Raw genomic sequence first — 20,516 nt, forward strand, 5'->3', positions numbered from 1 at the left:
TACACTTTAGATTCTAGCCAGTGATTTTACGTTTCCAAGGATAGTAGGCGGGCTAGATAGAATTATCTGCCGTCATTCAAACATAAGTTGAGCAATGGTTTAACCAATTTTCTATCAAACCATACAGGGATGCCGGATTTAAACAGAACAGGATGTAAGTTAAGGAAATATAAGTTTGACTATGGAGCTTTCACGATGATGGATTGCATTTCTCTCAGTCAACTGACTGTTTAGGGGGGGAAAGCGGCTAATAGTTAGTGGGCTCTGTGTTTGTGGATGTCTGTGGGTTGTTGTTTGTTGATCACACTAGGAGTGAACAAAAGCAGAAAAAAACCCCTGTAAAGACGCAGACTGTGAAAGTCTGGTTTATACCATAAATCATACCAGCTGTAACTGAGTTTTGTGTTTTAAGTTTAAGTTATAAGCACGTGTCAAGACTTCTGTCTCCCAGCAACATTGCTGATGTGATCCTCCTTTTTTTGTTCCCTATTAATGATCTACGGTAATTTGCAATATTGCCCCCATAAAATAATAAGGCTTTAATGAAATCATTGTGATACAGAGATTTGGATTCTTGTGCATGCTTTGGATAAAAAAGTAATTTTGTCAACACTCAATGTACTTCTGTGTTTACCAACTGCTCCTCAGTCCAAACTGACTTTATGGTTCATACTAGGGCTGGGTTTTTATAATCGATTCATCGATTAAAATCGATTCTGGCTTGGATAACGTAAAATCGATTCATTAAAATCCTGAATCGATTTTTTAATATAAATTTATTTTGCCCGAAATGCCAGAATCTCTGGTGACATCTCACAAAATTTCAAGAACCACCAAACAGTTAAGACAGTAAATGGAGCAGGAACACGGATTCTGCACATAGACTTAAACACACAGTGCGACCCGCGGATCAGAATCAGTTAGATGTCGCCTTTCTCACGGTCGGGGCTGAAAGCCGACAGCTCGCTGATTCTGATCTGTCGGCGGGTCCGCGCTTTGTGTTCACGCCCTTTATGCGCTGATTCTAAAGCTGTTAGTTTGATGTCTCTCCAACAATATTGACCGAACCAGCAGCAAAAGAAGATCCAAACGCTTCACATAAACATCGTCATGGATTCACTCTGACTTTTACTGTTTTGCTTCCATCGCGATGCACAGCTCTCTCTCTCTGTCTCTCTCTCTCTCTCTCTCTCTCTCTCTCCCTCTCTCTCTCCCTCTCTCTCTCTCTCTCTCTCTCCCCCTCTCTCCCTCTCTCTCTCTCTCCCTCTCTCCCTCTCTCTCTCCCTCTCTCCCCCTCTCTCTCTCTCCCTCCCTCTCTCTCTCTCCCTCTCTCTCTCTCTTTTCAAGAACAGTTTCCCTTTCTTCATTATTCGCTTGCTTGTTACGCACAAGTTGTTTACAGCGCTGTCGGCCGCTGTTTTTTTCCCTTTTACATTCTTCCAAAAAGAAAACCTCATTTCTGCTGTTCAATACTGAACAAATTTAAACTTTTTAAAATTATTCAAAATGCAAAATGCTTAGCCGTGTCTCTAATAAAACCGCTGTAACGTCAGAGGTAATGTTCATATGTTGATTAATGGTTTTCTTTCGTTTTTGATCTACTGCAGAATATTTTTATAAAATCCCAGGCCAGGAAAATCACCTTCATGTTTTTCTGTGTTTTATCCTCAGCTACTTTGACACAAAGGCATCTGCTGTGATGCTCACACCTGTGATAAAGTCTTGCGTGTGTCAGCTTCCTTTTTATTGATACAAAAATATGTAAATGTACTGATCTGAATTATATTTCTGACTGTCAAAATTTCCCAGATTTAAATAGAATCGAATCGAATTAAATGGAATTAAATCGAATCGAATTAAATCGAATCGTGGATCGAATCGATTCGGGACCTTGTGAATCGGAATTGAGGCTCCTACTGAACCTGTCGCTTTACATGGAAGTGCAAGCTTCTCAATCACAATGAAGGTGTGAATGCTGCTTCTTGTGGATCCCTGAGTGAGAAGGTAGGGCTGACTGCTTCGAGTGATGTTAATAATAATAATAATAATAATAATAATAATGAGGCCGGGGATCGAACCGGCGACCTTCCATTTACAGATGCGCTTCCCAACCCCCTTAGCCACAGTCTAGATGCTGCTGTACACTGGTTCCAGCCTACAACAACACATTAAACAACAGTATTAAGTGACTATCCTCTGACAGTAGATTAGCTCACTGTCCATGAAAATAGAGGTGATGGAAAGTATATTTTAAACAACATACCTTTGGGAATTTGATGAGGTTATTGACAGCTTGAGATGCAGACATCTTTCCTGGTCCCTTTCGCCCTTGTGCAGATGGTGGTAGCAGATGTAGCAGCAGCAAGATAGTAGACAAGTCACTGTCCCAGCCTACAGACGAATAAACAAAGAATTATTCCAAAAATACATTGACAGAATTACCTATATAACCAACAATGGCAAATAAAAACAGTCACAATCATACCATTCTCAACTTCAGTACCTGACTCAGCATTGCACATTAACTCCAAGAGCTCTGAGGTGGGGACAAGTCCATGACTTTCCTTTACAACCTTTGCTTTGAGATTGGTGGGCCACCTCTCCAAGAATTTGCTCCCAGTGACCTCACAAAAAAGGAGTCGGAAATCTTGTTCTATCTGTAATTCAAAAATACAGAACATAGAGAGGTGTTTGATTGAATCCTGCCTACAAATTACATCAGTATCATTTAAGTGATAAGTGAACTTACTTTTGGGAGATTTGCAAACTCAGACGCTTCTTTCCTCCACAGCTTTTCTTTGAATGGTCTTCAACCGCCATGCAATGTATCCTGAACTGCTCTCTGGATCGTAGTAATGTTTCTATGTAATTAAATAAACGAAGAAGGACTATGTTATCAACATTTCTGAGGGCAATTATGTATTTAATGTTGAAAAGTTCCCTTTACTTACATATCCATGTTGTGAATATGGGTCTTCCAGATATGGAGACAGTGCAACAATGCCCTGCGCATACATCACTCTTACGCTTTTAGGGGGAGATGTCCTAATGTATAAATTCAATAATTGGCATTAAACATCACAATTAAAAATAATACAATGTTAAAAATGTTTCTTTATATCTTACATTTTTGATTCTTACCCACGTTATTCTGTCATCTCAGCCTCAAGTATGTTTCTCATCCGTCTTCTGGTTGCATCTCTCAGAGATTTGGTTTTTGCCTACTCTTAAACTTTTCTATAAAATAGAAACATTACTTAATATTACTTAACATGTCATTAACATTGCTATCAGTTAATTTACACAAAATACATATTTCTTACTAAATAATGACCAAAACTCTAAAGTAGTGTATGCCTTTGGCATTTGCTTAAAATAATATAAACCAGTAAAGTTAACTTTATAGTAATGTTACCCACTTTTTCTGAAAGTATGTTCGCTTACGTAAGCTAATTAGCAATTATTAGCTTACTGATAAACGGTAATTTAGTTGTTCAAACTGTGCGATTTGACATGTGACAATGATATTATTTAGACAGCATTTAGAAGAAATACATAGTTAAAATGTTTTAGGTTCATATTAACGCAGTGAGAAGATAACGAACATCTGAACTTTTAGCAACTGCTAGCATGTAGCTACTGGAATGTCATTAAACCTATGGGTAAATGCTGCTAACATGTCCTCACTCGACATCAGTGAAACTATAAAGAGCTATTTAGTTTAAAAATACCTTTTAAACAATGTTACCAGTATGGGAATGTTAACTTCACTTACCTGATTGTGGCAGCTCTTTGGAGAAAATTCCATGTGCATTAGAGCTCTGAGGCCGCACACGCCTGCGGACTGGTAATAATCAACACTGTGTGGAGTTAAGTCTTCACTGCGTGACTAACAAACTTTACACTGACTTTTAACTCTGATAGAGCTGGTTTACTCCTCATAGAGTTGTAAATACTCTATCTAGGTTAAAATAGGTTTACTCTGAAATATTGACACTCCATTCTTTACTGTGTAGGAGCAGTGATAGTTTAAAGACATTTTCTAAAATAAAGAAGATTTCATCATCCGCAGTTTGTGAAAACTGCAGCTAGAAAAACAAATCAATAGATTCACAAATGATGGACTCTTTTCAGAGGTACGCTTCATGTACTGATTAACATACAGTTCAAAGATGTACATTAGGGTGCACACTGGTTATGTGGATTTTGCTATATGAATATGCTCAAGAGTCTATTTGAGCTAAAGACTTGAAATATATATCTGTATATTTTAAATCAGTAGCACAGATAAAATGTTTTTGGATAACAAACGAGTCACATTTTAAACACTGTTTGAATAATCAAAGAATCAGAATCAGAATCAGAAAGGGTTTTATTGCCAAATGTTGAGCAGGTTTACAACATTAGGAAATTGCTGCGGTGCTTCAGTGCAAACATACTGTCATAAATTACGCTTAAATAGACATGAAATAAAAGAGATATTTATAAAGGGCAGGCTACAACAGACATGCTTACCGGGAGCAGAGAAACACGCTGTATTGTCTCTTCTGCATAAGCCACACCAGAAACGCTCTGTGCGGATAGCAAAGTCTGCGCTGTGGGAGTGTCTGGACCCTCCACGCCGGGATCTGCCGCACAACCTCGCACTGGTCCCCAGGGGCACGGCAAACTTGTAAGCACTAGTTCAGCTCCCGAAAAAGATGCTCGAGTTGTTCTTGTGTCCAGCAAAAATTAGTTCTAATATGTTTTATTTTTAATGTTACTGCGTTGAAGTAAGCACAATTTAAATTCAAAAAAATATTAGTCTCTTAAATGAATGGCATCTTGACGTGGACTCGGTGAATGGCTTAAACAAACTAATACATTGTTTTACATCTCGTGCACTTGGATACACTCCAATGAAACTCAAATAGTAGGTCACACAATTTGGAGATGATGACTTGGCCTTTGTTAGGGAGGAGTGTAAGTATAGAGAGGAGGAATTCCTACTTCCCATTCATGTACTCTGCAATGTGCATTGTGTCGAAGCTGTCCTTGTAGCACGTTTACTTTTTTCAGATTAAATAGCTGAGAAAAAAAGCATCAAAGTTGAGGTAAGTGTTCACCATAACTAAACAGTATCGTGTTTTTCTTTTAACTAGTTTCCGAGGGTGCCACACATGCTAATTTGGTGACTGCGGGAATGTGTAAGGAATGTTTTGGGACTGTACCCCTGTCTGATCTTAAAAAACTAACTTTGTTGTTACATTACAGCAATATTGAGGAAACATTTTACGGTTGATCATGGAGCAGGATGAAGGTCAAATAGAAAGTCCCTGGGACGCTTCCGGTTATGCTTCCATCCGGCGTAGTCATCTGACCGTTCCATGCTATATCGCCCCTCCTGACCCAGAGTGGTCAGGAGGTTTTTTGGTTTTTTTTCTTATACGCTTATGGTACCCGATGGAGGAAGCATCCCGAGCTCTCGGAGGTAATTGACCGGGATGAACCGACGGTCATCTGACTCCTTGATGTGCGTAAAACATGGCCGTTTTCTTTTAGGGTTTCTGTTTTTCTGTCTATTGAGCGTTTCTGCTAATGAGAAAACCTGTTGTAAAAGTAGCTCAAAAATGAAGAAAAACTCTTTACTTTGGTCTGAGAAGGAGTGGCTGCACAAAACCAGAAATACCTGATCGGGGTGATTCAATAAAATTATTTAGGATTGAGTTCTGAATATGTGCGCGGTGCTTTTTTTAAGTAAGGGTTTTTTTTGTTTTGTTTTTGTGTTTTTTAAACATACAAGGACTTGAGACCTGTATGAAATTATTTGCTAGGTTACAAGTATTGAGAAATACTAATTTCGATTAGAGGGGTAGTTGACTCCTCCTTGATGTTTGTAAAACAAGACCGTTTTCTTTTAGGATTTCTGTCTGTCGAGAGTTTCCAACTAATGAGAAAACCCGTTGGAAAAGTGACTCTAAAAACAGAAAAGTCTTTCCCACACAATACCTCATCCGAGCGTGTAAAATTGTTTGGGGCCAATTTCTAAATAGGACCGAGTTTTGAATATGGGCGCGGTGCTTTTTTTTTTTTTTTTAAACTCTGGGTTATTTTTACACATACAAGCAATGGTGTAGCTTGCCTCCCCCCGGCACTATATATATATATATATATATATCTATATATATATATATCTATATATATATATATATATATATATATATATATATATATATATATATATATATAAATGCAATCCGTTACTAGTCAGATAATCTTAAAGGTTTTTATTTTATTGCGCCTGTAATAAGATTAACGTAAGAAAGCAAAATAAAGCCGCTATTGAAAAAAGAAATAGCTTTTTACCGAGAAAATGGTTATCTGCTGCGTTACCCCCCTGAACTTTTTCTCCCTCCCCAGTAACCATACCCCCCCCTCTCTGATCAGAATTATCCCTGAAGCATCCCCCCCAGGAACCACACCTCCTTTTTCTCCCACCGGATGTGATTAGTCACACATATGGAATCGATTAGAGACTTCCAGAGTACCCTCCTCCCCTCACTGGATACAATTCATCACGCTTATGGATCATATTACACACATCTGGATTCGATTAGTCACTTCCGGAGTACTTCCGGTAGGGTCAAAAGGTCAAGGCTAGGGTCATCAATCAAACTCGCATTATTCAGTGACACAAGCTGGACACCATTTTTTTCCTGCTGCTTCCTTGCTCTTTATTCTTGCCATCACTTCCATTTCCCTGCACTGTCATACTCAACAATACTTCAAATCACTTCCACGGTCCAATCATTTTCTCAGCTGCCTTCTTTGAAGCATGCCTCTATCTTCAACTACAGCACCATCAGCATCCAGACTCTGTGGGAGTCTAACCGTCAAATAGCTTCATGAATATCTGTATCCCAATAAATCAGGTTTCGTTTTTCCACACCATCTCTCCTTATGGGATTATTTCAATCAGTATAGAAAAATATTCACAAGTGGGAAACAGTAAGATGATCATTACATTTTAATTACAAACACACATTTACTGACAAAAAAGTAAGTTGTAAATCAATGATGATATGCATTGAGTTACAACCAATTTTGTTGTCTTAACAAAGAAACGAAAGCCTTAAACTGAAAAGAAGGTATCTGATTAATATCTGAAGCATTAAGTTAAATCATTTAACACCAAGTATTACAGACACAAATCAAGTTTGTGACATGTCATTGAGGACATCAGCATATTTGAAAATGCTTCAAAACTCAGGCTTGTGAATGATTCCAACAGCTTCATGCATCTGTTAAACTTAGCTGAAAAACAAAACATTGAACAGTTTTTTACAGAAACACAATAGTAGAAGCTGCAGTAGTTAAAGACAAGCATGTTAGCAATGTAATGGTGCATTATATAGGAAAGCCAGAAGCCACAGGAAAGATGATCCCCTAACTTCCCAAACTGTAGGATGGATTTTGTCTCCATGGGGACAGCTCTGATTATGCTGCACAAGCTCCGCCCTCAGACTTGTCTCAGTGTGTGGCTCATGTTTCATTTGTCAAGCTTTAATAAACTGTAGGAGGAATAAGTGTGCTCCCTTATGGAGCGCCACTTACGGTCCATTTATTGTTCTGACACAAACAGAGTAAATGTAAGGGGACAGCCACCGCATTTTAACAGCTGGACTTAGCCCAAAATCAGCTGTTAAAAGAAATCTATGAAAACGCTTGTTGCACAGTCGAGCTGGTGTAACAGAAAAAGAAGCAGGGGGTTTAGCAGGCAGAGGTTTGCAAATAAGAATCACAGAATTGAAACAAAGAGCTTGATTAGTGTGAAAGTGAGCTGTAGCCCCATCAGAGCTGTGATAAAGAAGGAGTTTCTCCATCAGGAGCTAATGTCTGAACAACAATTATTCATGATTGATTCTTTATTAGTGTTTCTGTATACAAGATTAGTGTCCAACATAAAGGCTGACGCTGGACTCTCACACCACACCAATGCTGCCGTTACACTGTCAACACACCACTTCACCATAATTGACATCAGGACAGACTTTCAGAGGTTCACTGCCAACATTACAGCATGTAAACATAAAATACAAGGAATGCAATATTTGTGTAACATATGAACACAACACTGTGAGAAAGCAACCAGGTTTAAAAATTATTGAGCCAATATTTTCAGCTTATAAGGCTGTGTGATGTAGCATAACTTAAGCAGCAAGGAAGGTGATAAGTAAATAGTAGTGATGGTCCGCTTGAAGCTGAAGCTCCGGTGCGTGTGTCAAAAAAATCAACACACTGCTTCAGAAGCACTGTGTCGAAGCTTGATTCGTTTGGCCAGAGTCACATGATCAGTGACGTCCGAAGCTTCATTTAGAGCCTAACTGCTTCGGTATCTGATTCAATGGTTTATAAGGAAGCGAATCATTCGCGGGATTTGTGGAGTGTTTTGATGGTGACAGATAGCGAACCACTGATCATTCCACTGAGAGATTTGGAGCCAGCGAGGAATAGAGGAGGTTCTGTTGTGTGGGAGTATTTTGAGTTGATTTTTGTCAATCCGGTGGGTTTTCCAGCTTTGTGTTCTGGCCGTTTGCTTTTGTTTTGTGCGTGTTTATTTTATCTGAAAACGGGAAAAAGGTAAAATGTCAAAAATCTGCTTCCATAATATAAATATCATTAAATAACTTTAGAAAAACTTCCACTTGATTCTTTACATGTAATGTTGTAAAAATATATATTTTATTGTTTAATTAATCTGAAAATGTTAGTCTGCCAAATGTGCAGCAATTGAATTTCTTTATTCTCTTTAGCTGATAGTTTGTGGGGCCCAGGTAGACTGTATAACTGCATCTCTACCAGTTTCTCTGCACTCCAGCCTCTTCTGTTCCATGTAAAGGGATTTTCCTTAAGGCAGGAGAAATTATCTCCACGAAAAGGAACAGGTTCGGCCATCGCACAGTGGAACAAATTCTCTTCTTAAATAAAAATGAAAAAGGGCTACTTTAAATGCATCATGTTTTTAATTTGCAAGTTCATAAGCATTTTCCGTTTCCATTTCACAATCAATTCTACCCCCAGGTCAAAAATATGTCTGGGAAAATTTCCCTAATGTAATATTATTTATAAATATACCCGTCTAGCGGTTAATTGCATAAGTGCATGGAGGCAAGACCTCAGAGAAGTAACATACCCCATAATGTGTTGTACATTATTATATGTATATAAGAGAGATAATCCCATACAGCTTATGACAAAATTTGATCCGAAGTGATTGATGGCCCTAATCACGACCTTTTGACCCCCCGCCCCTCCCCTCCGTGGGAAACCCCCGCGTGACGAATCGTATCCGGAGAAAGGGGGGTGGGAAACCCCCCGCGTGACGAATCGTATCCTGAGAAAGGGGGGCGGACCCCGGAAGCGCGCCATCTGTTGCTAACCGTAACGAATTGCACCCCGAGAAAGGAGGGGTGAACCCCCGGAAGCGCGCCATCTGTTGCTAACCGTAACGAATTGCAGCCCGAGAAAGGAGGGGTGAACCCCCGGAAGAGCGCCATCTGTTGATGTGAAAAAAAAAAGTTTTTAGTGGGAGGGACTGCAGCGAGGGAGGAGAATAAAAACCAGAGAGAGGAGTCCCGTCACAATTTCAAAGTCTCTCACACACACAAGATGGATTCTTTCCTTCTGCAGCCCTCCAGCGGTCCTGTTTACTTGGACGGTGAAGAAATCTGCTCTCCCGCAGAACCCTCGAGCATGGGCGGCAGCAGCAGCGAGTGGGCCTCGTCGATTATCAGCGATACGCCGGTGTCTGTCTACAGTACCAGACCCGAAGCAACCGACACTCCGCGGAAAGAAGGAAGAAGTAAGAACGTCTTCATGTTCCGCAGCCAAATTCCAGCACCGAGAAACTTGCGAGGAGAATGGACTCTGCCTGCTGAGGGTTGTGGAAAGTGGGGCTACATATTCAAATATGAATCGGGGGAGCTCTGGTTTTATCAGTTGAACGAAGGAGAAAGCTTGACGGAATCGAGCAGCATTGTGAAGCTGACTCCCAATGACTGGGCCGTGCTGAAGCTGCTGGTTGCGATGGCTATCGGAGAGGCAAATGAGGATTTCCCCATTCCTGAAGAGGAAGATGTTGCCGCTAAAAGACCCCGGAGAGAGGTAGATTCTCCTCCCCCTCCTCCTCCTTCCGTCTTCGGTGATGAAGAAGAGCATGATGCTGCTGATGATGAAGAAGAGCATGATGCTGCTGATGATGAAAAAGATCCTCCTTCTGACTCGTCTGATGAAAAAGAGGATACTGCTGCTGAGAATGATGAGGATAAAGAAAAGACCCTCTCTGTAGAGGATGTTTCCTCCTCTGATGAATCAGCTGATGATGATGATGATGATGATGATCATCCTCTCGACACAGTTACAGAAGAAGAAGAAGAAGAAGAAGATGATGATGAGCCCCTGGCTGAAAAACTTCCAGAAGAAGATGATGATGATGATGAGCCCCCAGCTCCAGAAATAAAAGAGGAGAAAGCAGCTCCTGAGAAAAAAGAAAACATTCCCCCAGCTTCAGAAATAAAAGAGGAGAAAGCAGCCGCTGAGAATAAAGAAAACATTCCCCCGTCTCCAGAAAAAGCTACGGAAGAAGAAATAGAAGCTATTCCCCCTCCCCCGCCGCGGAACGGAGGCATACGCTTCAACGATGAGCAGCTGATCAAGACTAAAACAATCTTGTCAACCGTCTGGTCTTCAGGAACCACGGCCACAGGGAGATGGAGAATGAGAGCTAGTCTGCGTTCGACTGACGAGTCTGATGCCCCTGACATTTTTGTCATGGAAAAATTCAACCCCGACTGCGGATTATTTCGCAGCATGATGGTTATACCAGCCAAAGAGTGGGTCGTAAGAATGCTGCAAGTGAGGAAGGATATTACAATTCTTTTTCAAACTTGCCGCTGCTGGAGGGATGCCGTAGGAGTAAGGAAAAGTCTCAGCTTCTGAAAATCCCCGCCCCTCCCGGACCACGCCCCCCTTCCTTCTGTTTTAAAAGTCCGATCAAAAAGCCTTTTTTAGCTCAGAGAGAGAGAGATGGACTCTGCACCCCTGCTTCGCGATGAGGAGACCTGCTCCACCGATTGTTTTTCTGACGAGGGCGAGGTGGTACCCGACACTCCCGGTTACTGGCCTCTGAAGCGCCTGAGGCGGCAGCAGCATACCGACGAGATGGACGGCTGGGCGTCTTCTTTATTCATCGACACTGTGAAAACTGCTGTCTATCATCTGGTCAACTTGGTGATAAACAAGCACCGCACCGACGAATGTAATGGATGTAAGATAGACCACCCCAGCCAGAGACAACACGAGTGCCTGCAAATTCTGGAGGATGATTTTTATTCCGACAATTATTATAACATCAGAAAGAAACTGCTCACTCCTCGCTTTGTCCCATCCATTCAACGGCTGTTGATTGCTCGCAACATCAAAACTGAGGATGTTAAAGTCGGGATGGTTGCGGAGACCTTGCTTCATGAGCTGAAATCGGTGAGGAAAGTCTTTGACGCCATCACAGACGCTTATGACAATTTGGTGGGGCAAGATGTGGTTAAAATCGGGGAACTCCGTTTGGTTACGGAGTTTTACAAAGGTTGCTGATTCTTTTCCTGCATGCTTCCTATATTTAACCTTGTTTTTTAAACCATGTATTCTGTTTCTTTTTTAAAAAAAAACCAAAATCCTACCTCATTTTTAATCGTGTATTCTGTTTTTTTAAAATCCTACCTCATTTTTTAATCGTGTATGCTTTAAAAAAAAGTATCCTGTTTGTTTGTAACCTTTTTAACATGTTTACCTCATGTTTTTAAAAAAAAAGAAAAAAAAAACAGTTTTTGTAACCGTTTGACTCTATAACTGTGTTTTATCTCAGGGTTTTGAATAAAAGTGTATTCTGTTTCTTTTAAAAAAAAAACCTAACTCGTTTTTTAATTCTGCTTTATTTTAATCATGTATTCTGTTTCTTTTTAAAAAACGAAAAACTACCTCGTTTTTTTAATCGTGTATGCTTTAAAAAAAAGTATCCTGTTTGTAACCTTTTTAACATGTTTACCTCATGTTTTTAAAAAAAAAAAAAAAAAAAAAAAAGTTGTTGTATTCTATAACTGCGTTTTATCTCAGGGTTTTGAATAAAAGTGTATTCCTGTTTTTTTGTAACTTACTTGTATTCTATAACTGTGTTTTATCTCAGGGTTTTGAATAAAAGTGTATTCCTGTTTTTTTTGTAACTTACTTGTATTCTTTAAACGTGTTTTATCTCAGGGTTTTTGAATAAAAATGTATTCCTGTTTTTTTTTTTTGCATGTTAAACCCTCTGGTTTTGAATAAAAAATATTTAAAAAGCATTCATCTCTGGTTTTTGAATAACGTATTCCTGTTTTCTGCACATTAAGCCCTCTGGTTTTTTGAATAAAATAATAAAAGCCGACTCCTGCGACGTTATAACGCAGACGAGCTTTTTATCAGAAGACGAGATGGCCGAGAAAAGTGAGATGAAAAAAGTGTATTATGACCCGCATCACCCAGGTAGTTTCGGAGGAGTAAATAGACTCCGACGCGCTTTAGAAGATGAAACCGGTAAAAAAGTTGATATCCGCAAGGTGCAGAATTTTTTATCCGAGCAGGACGCCTATACTCTGCACAAGCCGGCGCGAGTAAGATTTAAGAGAAATAGAGTGTTTGTGACCAAACCCCTGAAGCAGCTTCAGGCCGACCTGTGCGACATGAGACAGCTGTCTGAATACAACGATGGATTCAATTATTTATTAACCGTCATAGACGTATTTTCAAAAAAGGCTTACGCCCGCCCCCTGAAAAAGAAGACGGGTTCTGAAGTGACTGAAGCTTTCGAATCTGTGTTGAGAGAGAGTGAAATACCGGAAAATTTACAGACCGATGCGGGAAAAGAGTTTTTCAACAAGAGTTTTCAAGCTCTGATGAAAAATCACAGTATCTCCCATTTTGCTACCGCCAGCGATCTAAAGGCCTCGGTGGTGGAGAGATTTAACCGCACTCTGAAAACGAGGATGTGGAGATATTTCACCGCGCGCAATACCAGACGCTATCTGGAGGTGTTGCCAGACCTGTTAGAAGGATATAACCGCAGTTATCACAGCAGCATTAAAATGGCACCTGCCGAGGTGCGCCCCGAGAACGCGGATCAGGTGTTTCGCAACTTGTATGGAAACACACCCGCCCGTCCTAAAATAAAGTTGAAATTTAAGAAGGCGGATCTGGTGAGGATATCCAAATTGAGAGGAGTATTTGATAAAAAATACGAACAGAGTTTCACGGACGAAATCTTTACTGTGATCAGGGTCCTTCACCGTTCGCCACCCGTGTATAAATTACAAGATTATGACGGGGACCCCATTGATGGGTCGTTTTATGAGCCCGAGCTGCAGAAAGTGAAACTGACCGAGGACAAAGCGTTTCATGTGGAGAAGATTTTAAAGCGGCGCACAGTCAGAGGGGAAAAACAGGTTTTTGTCAAGTGGAAAAACTGGCCGGATAAATTCAACAGCTGGGTGAAAGCCTCGGAAGTGGTAGGCGTATAAAAAAAGAGACCCCTCGCATCATTCGGCTCATTTTTTAAAATTCATCATGCAGTCCGAAGGGTTTTACGTGACCCTGCCTTCCAACGCCAGCAAGGGCTTATTTAAAGATAACACCAGCGGCTGCTACACGGTGGATCTGGCCAAACCCCTCGAGCTGACCGGAGAATGGAGCGTGGGCTTATGCGAATTCATTTACCCGCGCACATGGTACAATCTATCGCCGGACGCCTCCTACTTGGAGCTGATGCGGACGACGGAGGAAGATCAGCCCCTGGTGATTTTAAAATTCGGCAGGGGAGGTCATTACGGACGCGTTAAAGATCTATTGGATCATCTGGTGCCGGCGATCCAAAAGTACGACCCGTCCTTCGAGGCTTCATTCAACAACGTCACCAAGCGTCTGGATATCAAAGGAGTCGGGAGCCATAAAATAAAGGTCTTCCCTCCTCTGGCTTACATGCTGGGATTGAAAACGAACGAGTGGTGGACTCTGTCAAAGCGCTCTACTCCGTATCCGTGCGATATGAACGCGGGCGTATATAACCTGTTTCTCTACACCGACATCGTTCAGTACCAGCCGGTCGGTGACAGTTACTCACCGTTGCTCAGCGTCCTTAACGTGAAAGGCGATTACGGAGACGTGATCAGCATCAGACATAATACTGTCCATTACTTGCGCGTTTCTAAAAAATACATTAAAACCATACGCGTAGAAATTAAAACGGACCGCGACAGATTCGTGGATTTTGTTTACGGGAAAACGATAGTCAAGCTGCACTTTAAACCGGCTTGAGAATGGCTGCGCGTCTCCCGCAGGACCCTCACCGTTTTGTGAGGTATTATGAGGGGCAGGTGGGAGGTTCCCTTCCGGGTTTTTACGGAGCGCCCGTGATGTACGGCAGAGGGATAGGATCCATCTTCTCCAGACTGTTTCGTTTCGTGTCTCCTCTCTTCAAATCCGGGTTCGCCGTAGCTAAACCTCACCTGAAAACGGCCGCAACCAATATCGCTACAGACGCTGTGAAAAGAGTGATGGGTAAGCTGACAGAGCCTCGCCAGGAGGGGGCGGGGGGTATGATGGTGCTCTCCCGCAGGAAGAGGAAACGCCCTCCGGGCGAGCGGATTAAAAATAAAAGCGTCGGAGTAAAAAGTAAATCAGTTAAGGCTGGCAGCGGGAAGAGAAGGAAGCCCCAGAGGAGCTCTGACATATTTTAGAAGAAAATAAATAAATAAAAAATGTCTCTCTTACACAAGAAATCTGCCGAATGCACCCTTGCCGAACTGGATCTATTTTCGGCTCCCATGACCCAGCTATCCATAGAGGATAAAAAATATCAAGAATGTCAGCCCCTCTCTGCTTTGAACGACAACTCACCCATCGAATTTTTCATCCCCGGAGACGGGGAAAAGTATCTCGATCTGAACGACACCATGCTCCATCTGAGAGTGAAAATTACGGAAAGGGACGGGAGCAACATCCCACCTGACGCGGGGGTAGCCCTCATCAATTATCCTCTCAACACAATTTTCAGTCAGTGCGACGTTATTCTGGGGGATCGATTGATTTCGCAGTCCAGCGCCACCCATCCTTACAGGGCCATGATCGAGACGCTGCTCAACTTTTCAGAAGACACTCTAAAGAGTCAATTCAGCGCCGGTCTGTTTTACAAAGACACTGCTGGAGACATGGATTCTATAGTTATAAGCAACGGGCCGAACAGAGGGATAAAACAGAGAGCCGTTTTCACGGCCGAGTCGCGAGAAGTGGACCTGCTGGGTCCCCTCCACGCAGATATTTTCTTCTGCGAGAGGCTCCTGCTGAACTCTGTGGATTTGAGAATTAAATTGATACGCAACAGCGACGCCTTCAGTCTGATGGGAACTCGGGATTCGCAGTTTGCTCTGAAAATAACTTCGGCCTCTCTGTTTGTTAAAAAGGTCACTGTCTCGCCGGCCGTCAGGCTGGGGCACGCCGCGGCCCTGATGAAAGGAAACGCCCTCTATCCTCTTTCGCGCGTTTCTGTGAAAACCTACTCCATCCCTGAAAATTCCAGGATCTGCAACCAAGAGAATCTCTTTCTGGGAGCCATGCCCAAATACGTGGTCCTGGGCATGGTTCATCACGACGCCTTCACCGGGAGGAGGGATCTGTCGCCTTTCAACTTTAGACACAACGATGTAGAGTATCTGGCGTTGTGTCAGGACGGCAGGCAGGTGCCAGCCAAAGCTTTCCAGCCACAGTTTGACCGCGGAAATTCGGTCAGGGAGTTTTATCACATGTTTTCCGCCACGGGGAGACACCTCAAAGATTTACCTCTGAGCATCGATCGCCGGGAATTTAACGAAGGGTACGCCCTTTTTGCCTTTAATCTGGAACCCAGCGAGGATGCTGACGCCCTGTCTCCCGTCTCCAACGGGAATTTGAGGCTGGAGATGAGATTCAGAGTTCCTCTACCTCAAACCACAACTCTCATAGTGTACGCCTGCTACGACTCAATTCTGGAGATTGACTCTAAAAGACAGGTGCTGGTGGATTATTACTAAAATATACACACATGGATAACCTTCAGCTGGAGCACATTCTACATCGCGCCTTGGGAGACGTTTTCTGCGGGGTTTGGGCCTCGGACCAGCTGGCCTTTTTGAGGCGCGACTTTAAACCCCCCGCCTACTTTATAGTAAACACTCACCCCTCGCACTTGAGGGGAGAACACTGGCTGGCTCTGACTCTGGAAAAGGACGGCTCCTCCACTTTTTTTGACTCTTACGGATTCCCTCCCGACTTTGCTCACTATCCCTCGGTCATCTCAGAGTTTCTGGAAGGCCGCTCTGACAAAATACTCTATCACGATCATCAACTTCAGCACCCTATGTCTGTCGTTTGCGGGCAACATTGCATTTTTTATCTATGTCACAAGGCTCAGGGGTTATCCGTCGGTAAAATACTTTCTCTGTACTATAACGATGTGTTTAAAAATGATGACATGGTGTCTGACTTTCTGAAAGGACGCTGCCCCGCTCGCTCTCGCAGAGGTCATCACGGGGCGTGCTCCTTACAAAAGTTTAAAGATGTGTGTATCAAATAAAGAAACGTAAACAAAAAAAAGTTTGTTGCAGCGTTTTTTTTATTTCATTTGTAAACAAAAAAAACATTTGATTTTACATAGAGGTCCAGGTCGGGGAAAGCGTTATTTTGACCCGAGAAGGTTTTCTCCCCCTTCGCGCAGGTGTCTGTCCTCCCTCCTCCTCCTCCTCCACAGATTTAAGACGCGCATACTGATCGCGAGCTATACGGTTATGTATTGAGGATGAGGGTATGTTTGTTTCGACCAAAGTAGTTAAAAACGCGTTCCATCCTTTCGGTCGCGTTTGGTTTTTACTTTTAAAAGAGAGGGAGAGGTTTTTAAATAGATCGATCATGTGCGAACCCCGCACCGCATCCCCCTTGTAAACAAATTCACCCCTCTTTGTCCATCCTCCTCCACCCTCAGGTAATTTCTGCATAATGTAGCGTGCGTTTTTGCGATCTCGAGGGGGTAAGGATTTTAATACTTCTTCCATCATTTCATCATCCTCCTCTCTGGGCCGCTGCACTTGTTGCTGCACTTGTTGCTGCACCTGCTGCTGTTGCACCTGCTGCTGCGCCTCCTCTGGCGGGAGCTGGAAAGTCAGCCTACTCTCCTCGTCCCGGTCCTGTTTAGAGAGTGTGAGATATCTCCGCAGCAGAGACTCGTATCTTTTGATTTTTTCATACGAATTTAGCCGCGGATCCTCCAGTATGGCTTTCATCTTTTCGTCCAAATCGTCTTTGGCAGTTTCTCTGACGGTAGGCTCGGTGGGTCGGGTCAGTTTTTTCAACTCGTGAGAGGGAACGAGAATCATTTTTTTAAACATCTCAGCGTTTTTGAAATATTCCTCCCAGTAGGTTCCCTAGAATGGGTACGGCTGTGGACAGCAGAGGGAAAAGAAACCCTCCCGTTTGTTTCTTTAAAACTTGACGCTTACGGTTTAAACTCGTTTTCTTGTCGGCCAGCAGCCTGATGATCTTTTTCTGGCGTTTCAGTTTTTGGTATTGAGGAGCGGAAAGAGGTATGTTTCCCTTTAAAAGATTTAAAGCTATCTCGCACAGCGCCTGGAGGAAATCCGGGGAGCTGTGAGCGAGAATGTCTTTGCGTTTCTGCGGCGACGCGTGGTACAGAGCTTGCAGTAAGACTGCGTTTCTTTTTATACGCTGAGACATGGCTACTTGGGTTTAGGCAGGTAAATGACGGGGTACTGCCCCGGAAGCAGACCGGCGCGCACTCTGTAGCGTTCTGGGCACGAGGGAGTGAGATCGAGGATTAAATACCCGTGGGGCTCCTCGGTGGCGTCTTTGAAACTGTCTGAGAAAAATGTTTTTTGCGAAGGGAAAATCTGACGGGCCAAAATCTCAATCTGCAGCTTGTCTCTGGGGTTTTTAAACAACACCATATAATTGGAGTTTAAGCTGATGGTGCGGCTGTATTTTCCCTGATGAAAAACGTTCTGGGTTAGCATCATAACCGAGACGTTTTTATGGTGGCGGTATTGAGTGAAAATTTTAACCACTTCCTGGTGATCCGAGGCCTGAAAGATGACGTCATCCAGCACCACCAGAACGTCTCGGAAATCTTCAAAAGAATCAGGCAGCCCTTCGATAAATTTAATGTTTTTATTGGTCTTTGAAAGCTCCTCATACATGGGTTGAAAAGAAGTATAAATCCACACAATATTCGCGGGCACAGTATCCATGACGCGTTCACAGTTTTCCAAAACACACTTTACAAAATGAGTTTTCCCACACCCGCTAGGACCCACAACTAGACAGGAAAAAGGCACTTTCAGTCTGTGATCAAAATCAGTTTCCTCCATTCTTTTTTTAGAAGAAAACAAAAACACTAGTACCCGAAAGGCAGAGTTGTACCGTCTGGAAAGAGACGTCTCTTGTCGTAAACCACGCGAAACTTTTTCTGAAATGTTCTGTTTTTGAGCACAAAGCCTCTCTTATCCCTCTGAATTCCGTTCTGAGGGGTCTGGAGCTCCGCCTCTTTCATACCAGAAAGGTAACTTTCCACCAACCCGCTCATACTGTCGAAATTGACGCGTTCGCAACATTCTCTCGTCTGCGTTATTCCTTTCATTTTTACCACCATTTTCTTTTTGTTTCTGGTCCGGTAGGCGTAACTCTTTGGACCCGCGGAGACAAATTCCTGGATGGTGTCCCCGTCTAATTCGTCCGTGAGATCCCCTAGATAGTTACCCAGCTCTAAAGGTTCCTCCCCCTCTTTCACTACGTAGATCAGAGAGTCGGTGTCGGTGTACAGAACGCTGCGCTGCAATTTTTCTAAATACTCGTAGAGTTTTAGGCGGGCGTAGGCTGTAGTAAATGCGGCAATAAAAACGTTATTGGTAGCGCCGGGAGGTATCACGCACCGCTCGTTATAGCTCCACTGAATTAAAGCCACTTCCTGTTTTTTGGTCTTTAAAAAAGAGACGTGTTTAAAGACGTACTGTCCTGAAAAGACGTAGTTAAAAAACTGACTCGGTTTTCTGACCAGAGTGGTCTGAGTCAGGTTGGTTCTCTGAGCAAACTTTCCCCAGAAACTGTTGAGACACAATTTCGAAACTTGTCTTTTAGCCTGATTCACCTCTATTTTTGACGGGTCTAAACGTATGCCCTGATGCCTGTGGTACTCTTCCACGTATTTGTTCCTCTCATCCTCGTCGCGAGCTTCCGGAGGATAACCGGAGGCTTCCTGTTTGCCTTTGAGAAAAGTGTTAATATAACCGGCAAAAATATCGCTGCTGCGACTATCAAAGTGCCAGACCTCTGTGATTTTAGCCACTCTGTAACCTAATTCTAAGGCTTTGTTAAACTCGACGGTGACCCAGACCCCTGTGAGAGCTCTGGCCTCGTCGTCGTGAAGGCACGGATCGCTTTGTTGATTGGTCTCGGCGCAGGTGCGACAGAGGGAGAATATTAATTTACCTCCGGGGGTTTTGTACGGTAGAACGGGGAAATAGAGCCCGCGCGGCGGGTAAACGGTGGCTCTAATCAGCCCGAAATAACTGCGAGGGTCTGCAAAATTCTCTCTGATGATTTGGGGGTGATGCAGAGGGTAAGCGCGCTTGGCGTTGACGTAAGGGTACAGGGATGTGACGTCTACGTAATACACATTTTCTCCTGGCGAGGCGCTGTAACGCAGCCTCAAGGCCGAAGTGCGGCCTCCGTAAAGTCCCGAGCGAGGAGACAGAGGTTCCGGGGCTTCGTAGCTCCGCATAAAATTTTTAACCTCCTCGTTCGATTTTTTCATCTCGTTCCATTCGTGCTCCCACAGAGTGACCGTGCGGACTCTGTAAACGTTTCTCAGCTCCCGGAGCCTCGCCTCGGCAGAGGCGTGCAGGTCCCCGTAAGGAGCGCGGGTCAAAGGGCAGATTTCCTCAGGCCTGTAGCATTTTGGACAGCCGTGATAAAAGCATCCCAGAAATTCCCACACCCACTTTTCCCCATTAATCAACGCGTATCCGTCGACAAAGTACGGGCCTATTTTTTTCTCTCCGCCGGTTGTGAGAGCGTGTTGAACGGGGATTTTCTGAGAGTGAGCTACCCACTCCAGCCACTGAATGGACGCGTGCGAATAGGCTCTGAACCTGCGCCCGTAGTTGTCGGGCGAGGGGATTGCCAAACTGTTTTCGGGTAGGAAATTGGTGAGAAACACTTTCATGCAGGCTGAAGCTATAGTGACGCAGCTGAAAGGGTCTACTTTAGTTTCGCCTATAAACCCATCTCTGAACTTTACGCACGCCTCTCTCAGAATATTAACGTCGTTTCGGCAGTAATACAGGGACTCTTTTTCAAAGTTAAACACTCCCCGGGAGGCCTCGCAGTGCCAACGCAAAAACTCTGCCCTTTCG

General features: G+C 43.2%; 1 protein-coding gene across 1 annotated transcript; it reads left to right on the top strand.

Annotated features, from left to right (window-relative positions):
* Positions 1-14,885: 14,885 nt before the first annotated feature.
* Positions 14,886-16,127, top strand: LOC143415590 (uncharacterized protein F54H12.2-like). Its single transcript, XM_076880834.1, has one exon. It carries the CDS (start codon positions 14,886-14,888, stop codon positions 16,125-16,127), a length of 1,242 nt encoding a protein of 413 aa, XP_076736949.1.
* Positions 16,128-20,516: the final 4,389 nt, after the last annotated feature.

The sequence above is a fragment of the Maylandia zebra genome, unplaced genomic scaffold (genome assembly GCF_041146795.1).
Source record: "Maylandia zebra isolate NMK-2024a unplaced genomic scaffold, Mzebra_GT3a scaffold01, whole genome shotgun sequence".
NCBI classification, from domain to species: domain Eukaryota; kingdom Metazoa; phylum Chordata; class Actinopteri; order Cichliformes; family Cichlidae; genus Maylandia; species Maylandia zebra.

Coding starts and splice junctions, on each gene's coding strand:
- LOC143415590 (XM_076880834.1), top strand. CDS start 14,886: ATGACCCAGCTATCCATAGAGGATAAAAAATATCAAGAATGTCAGCCC.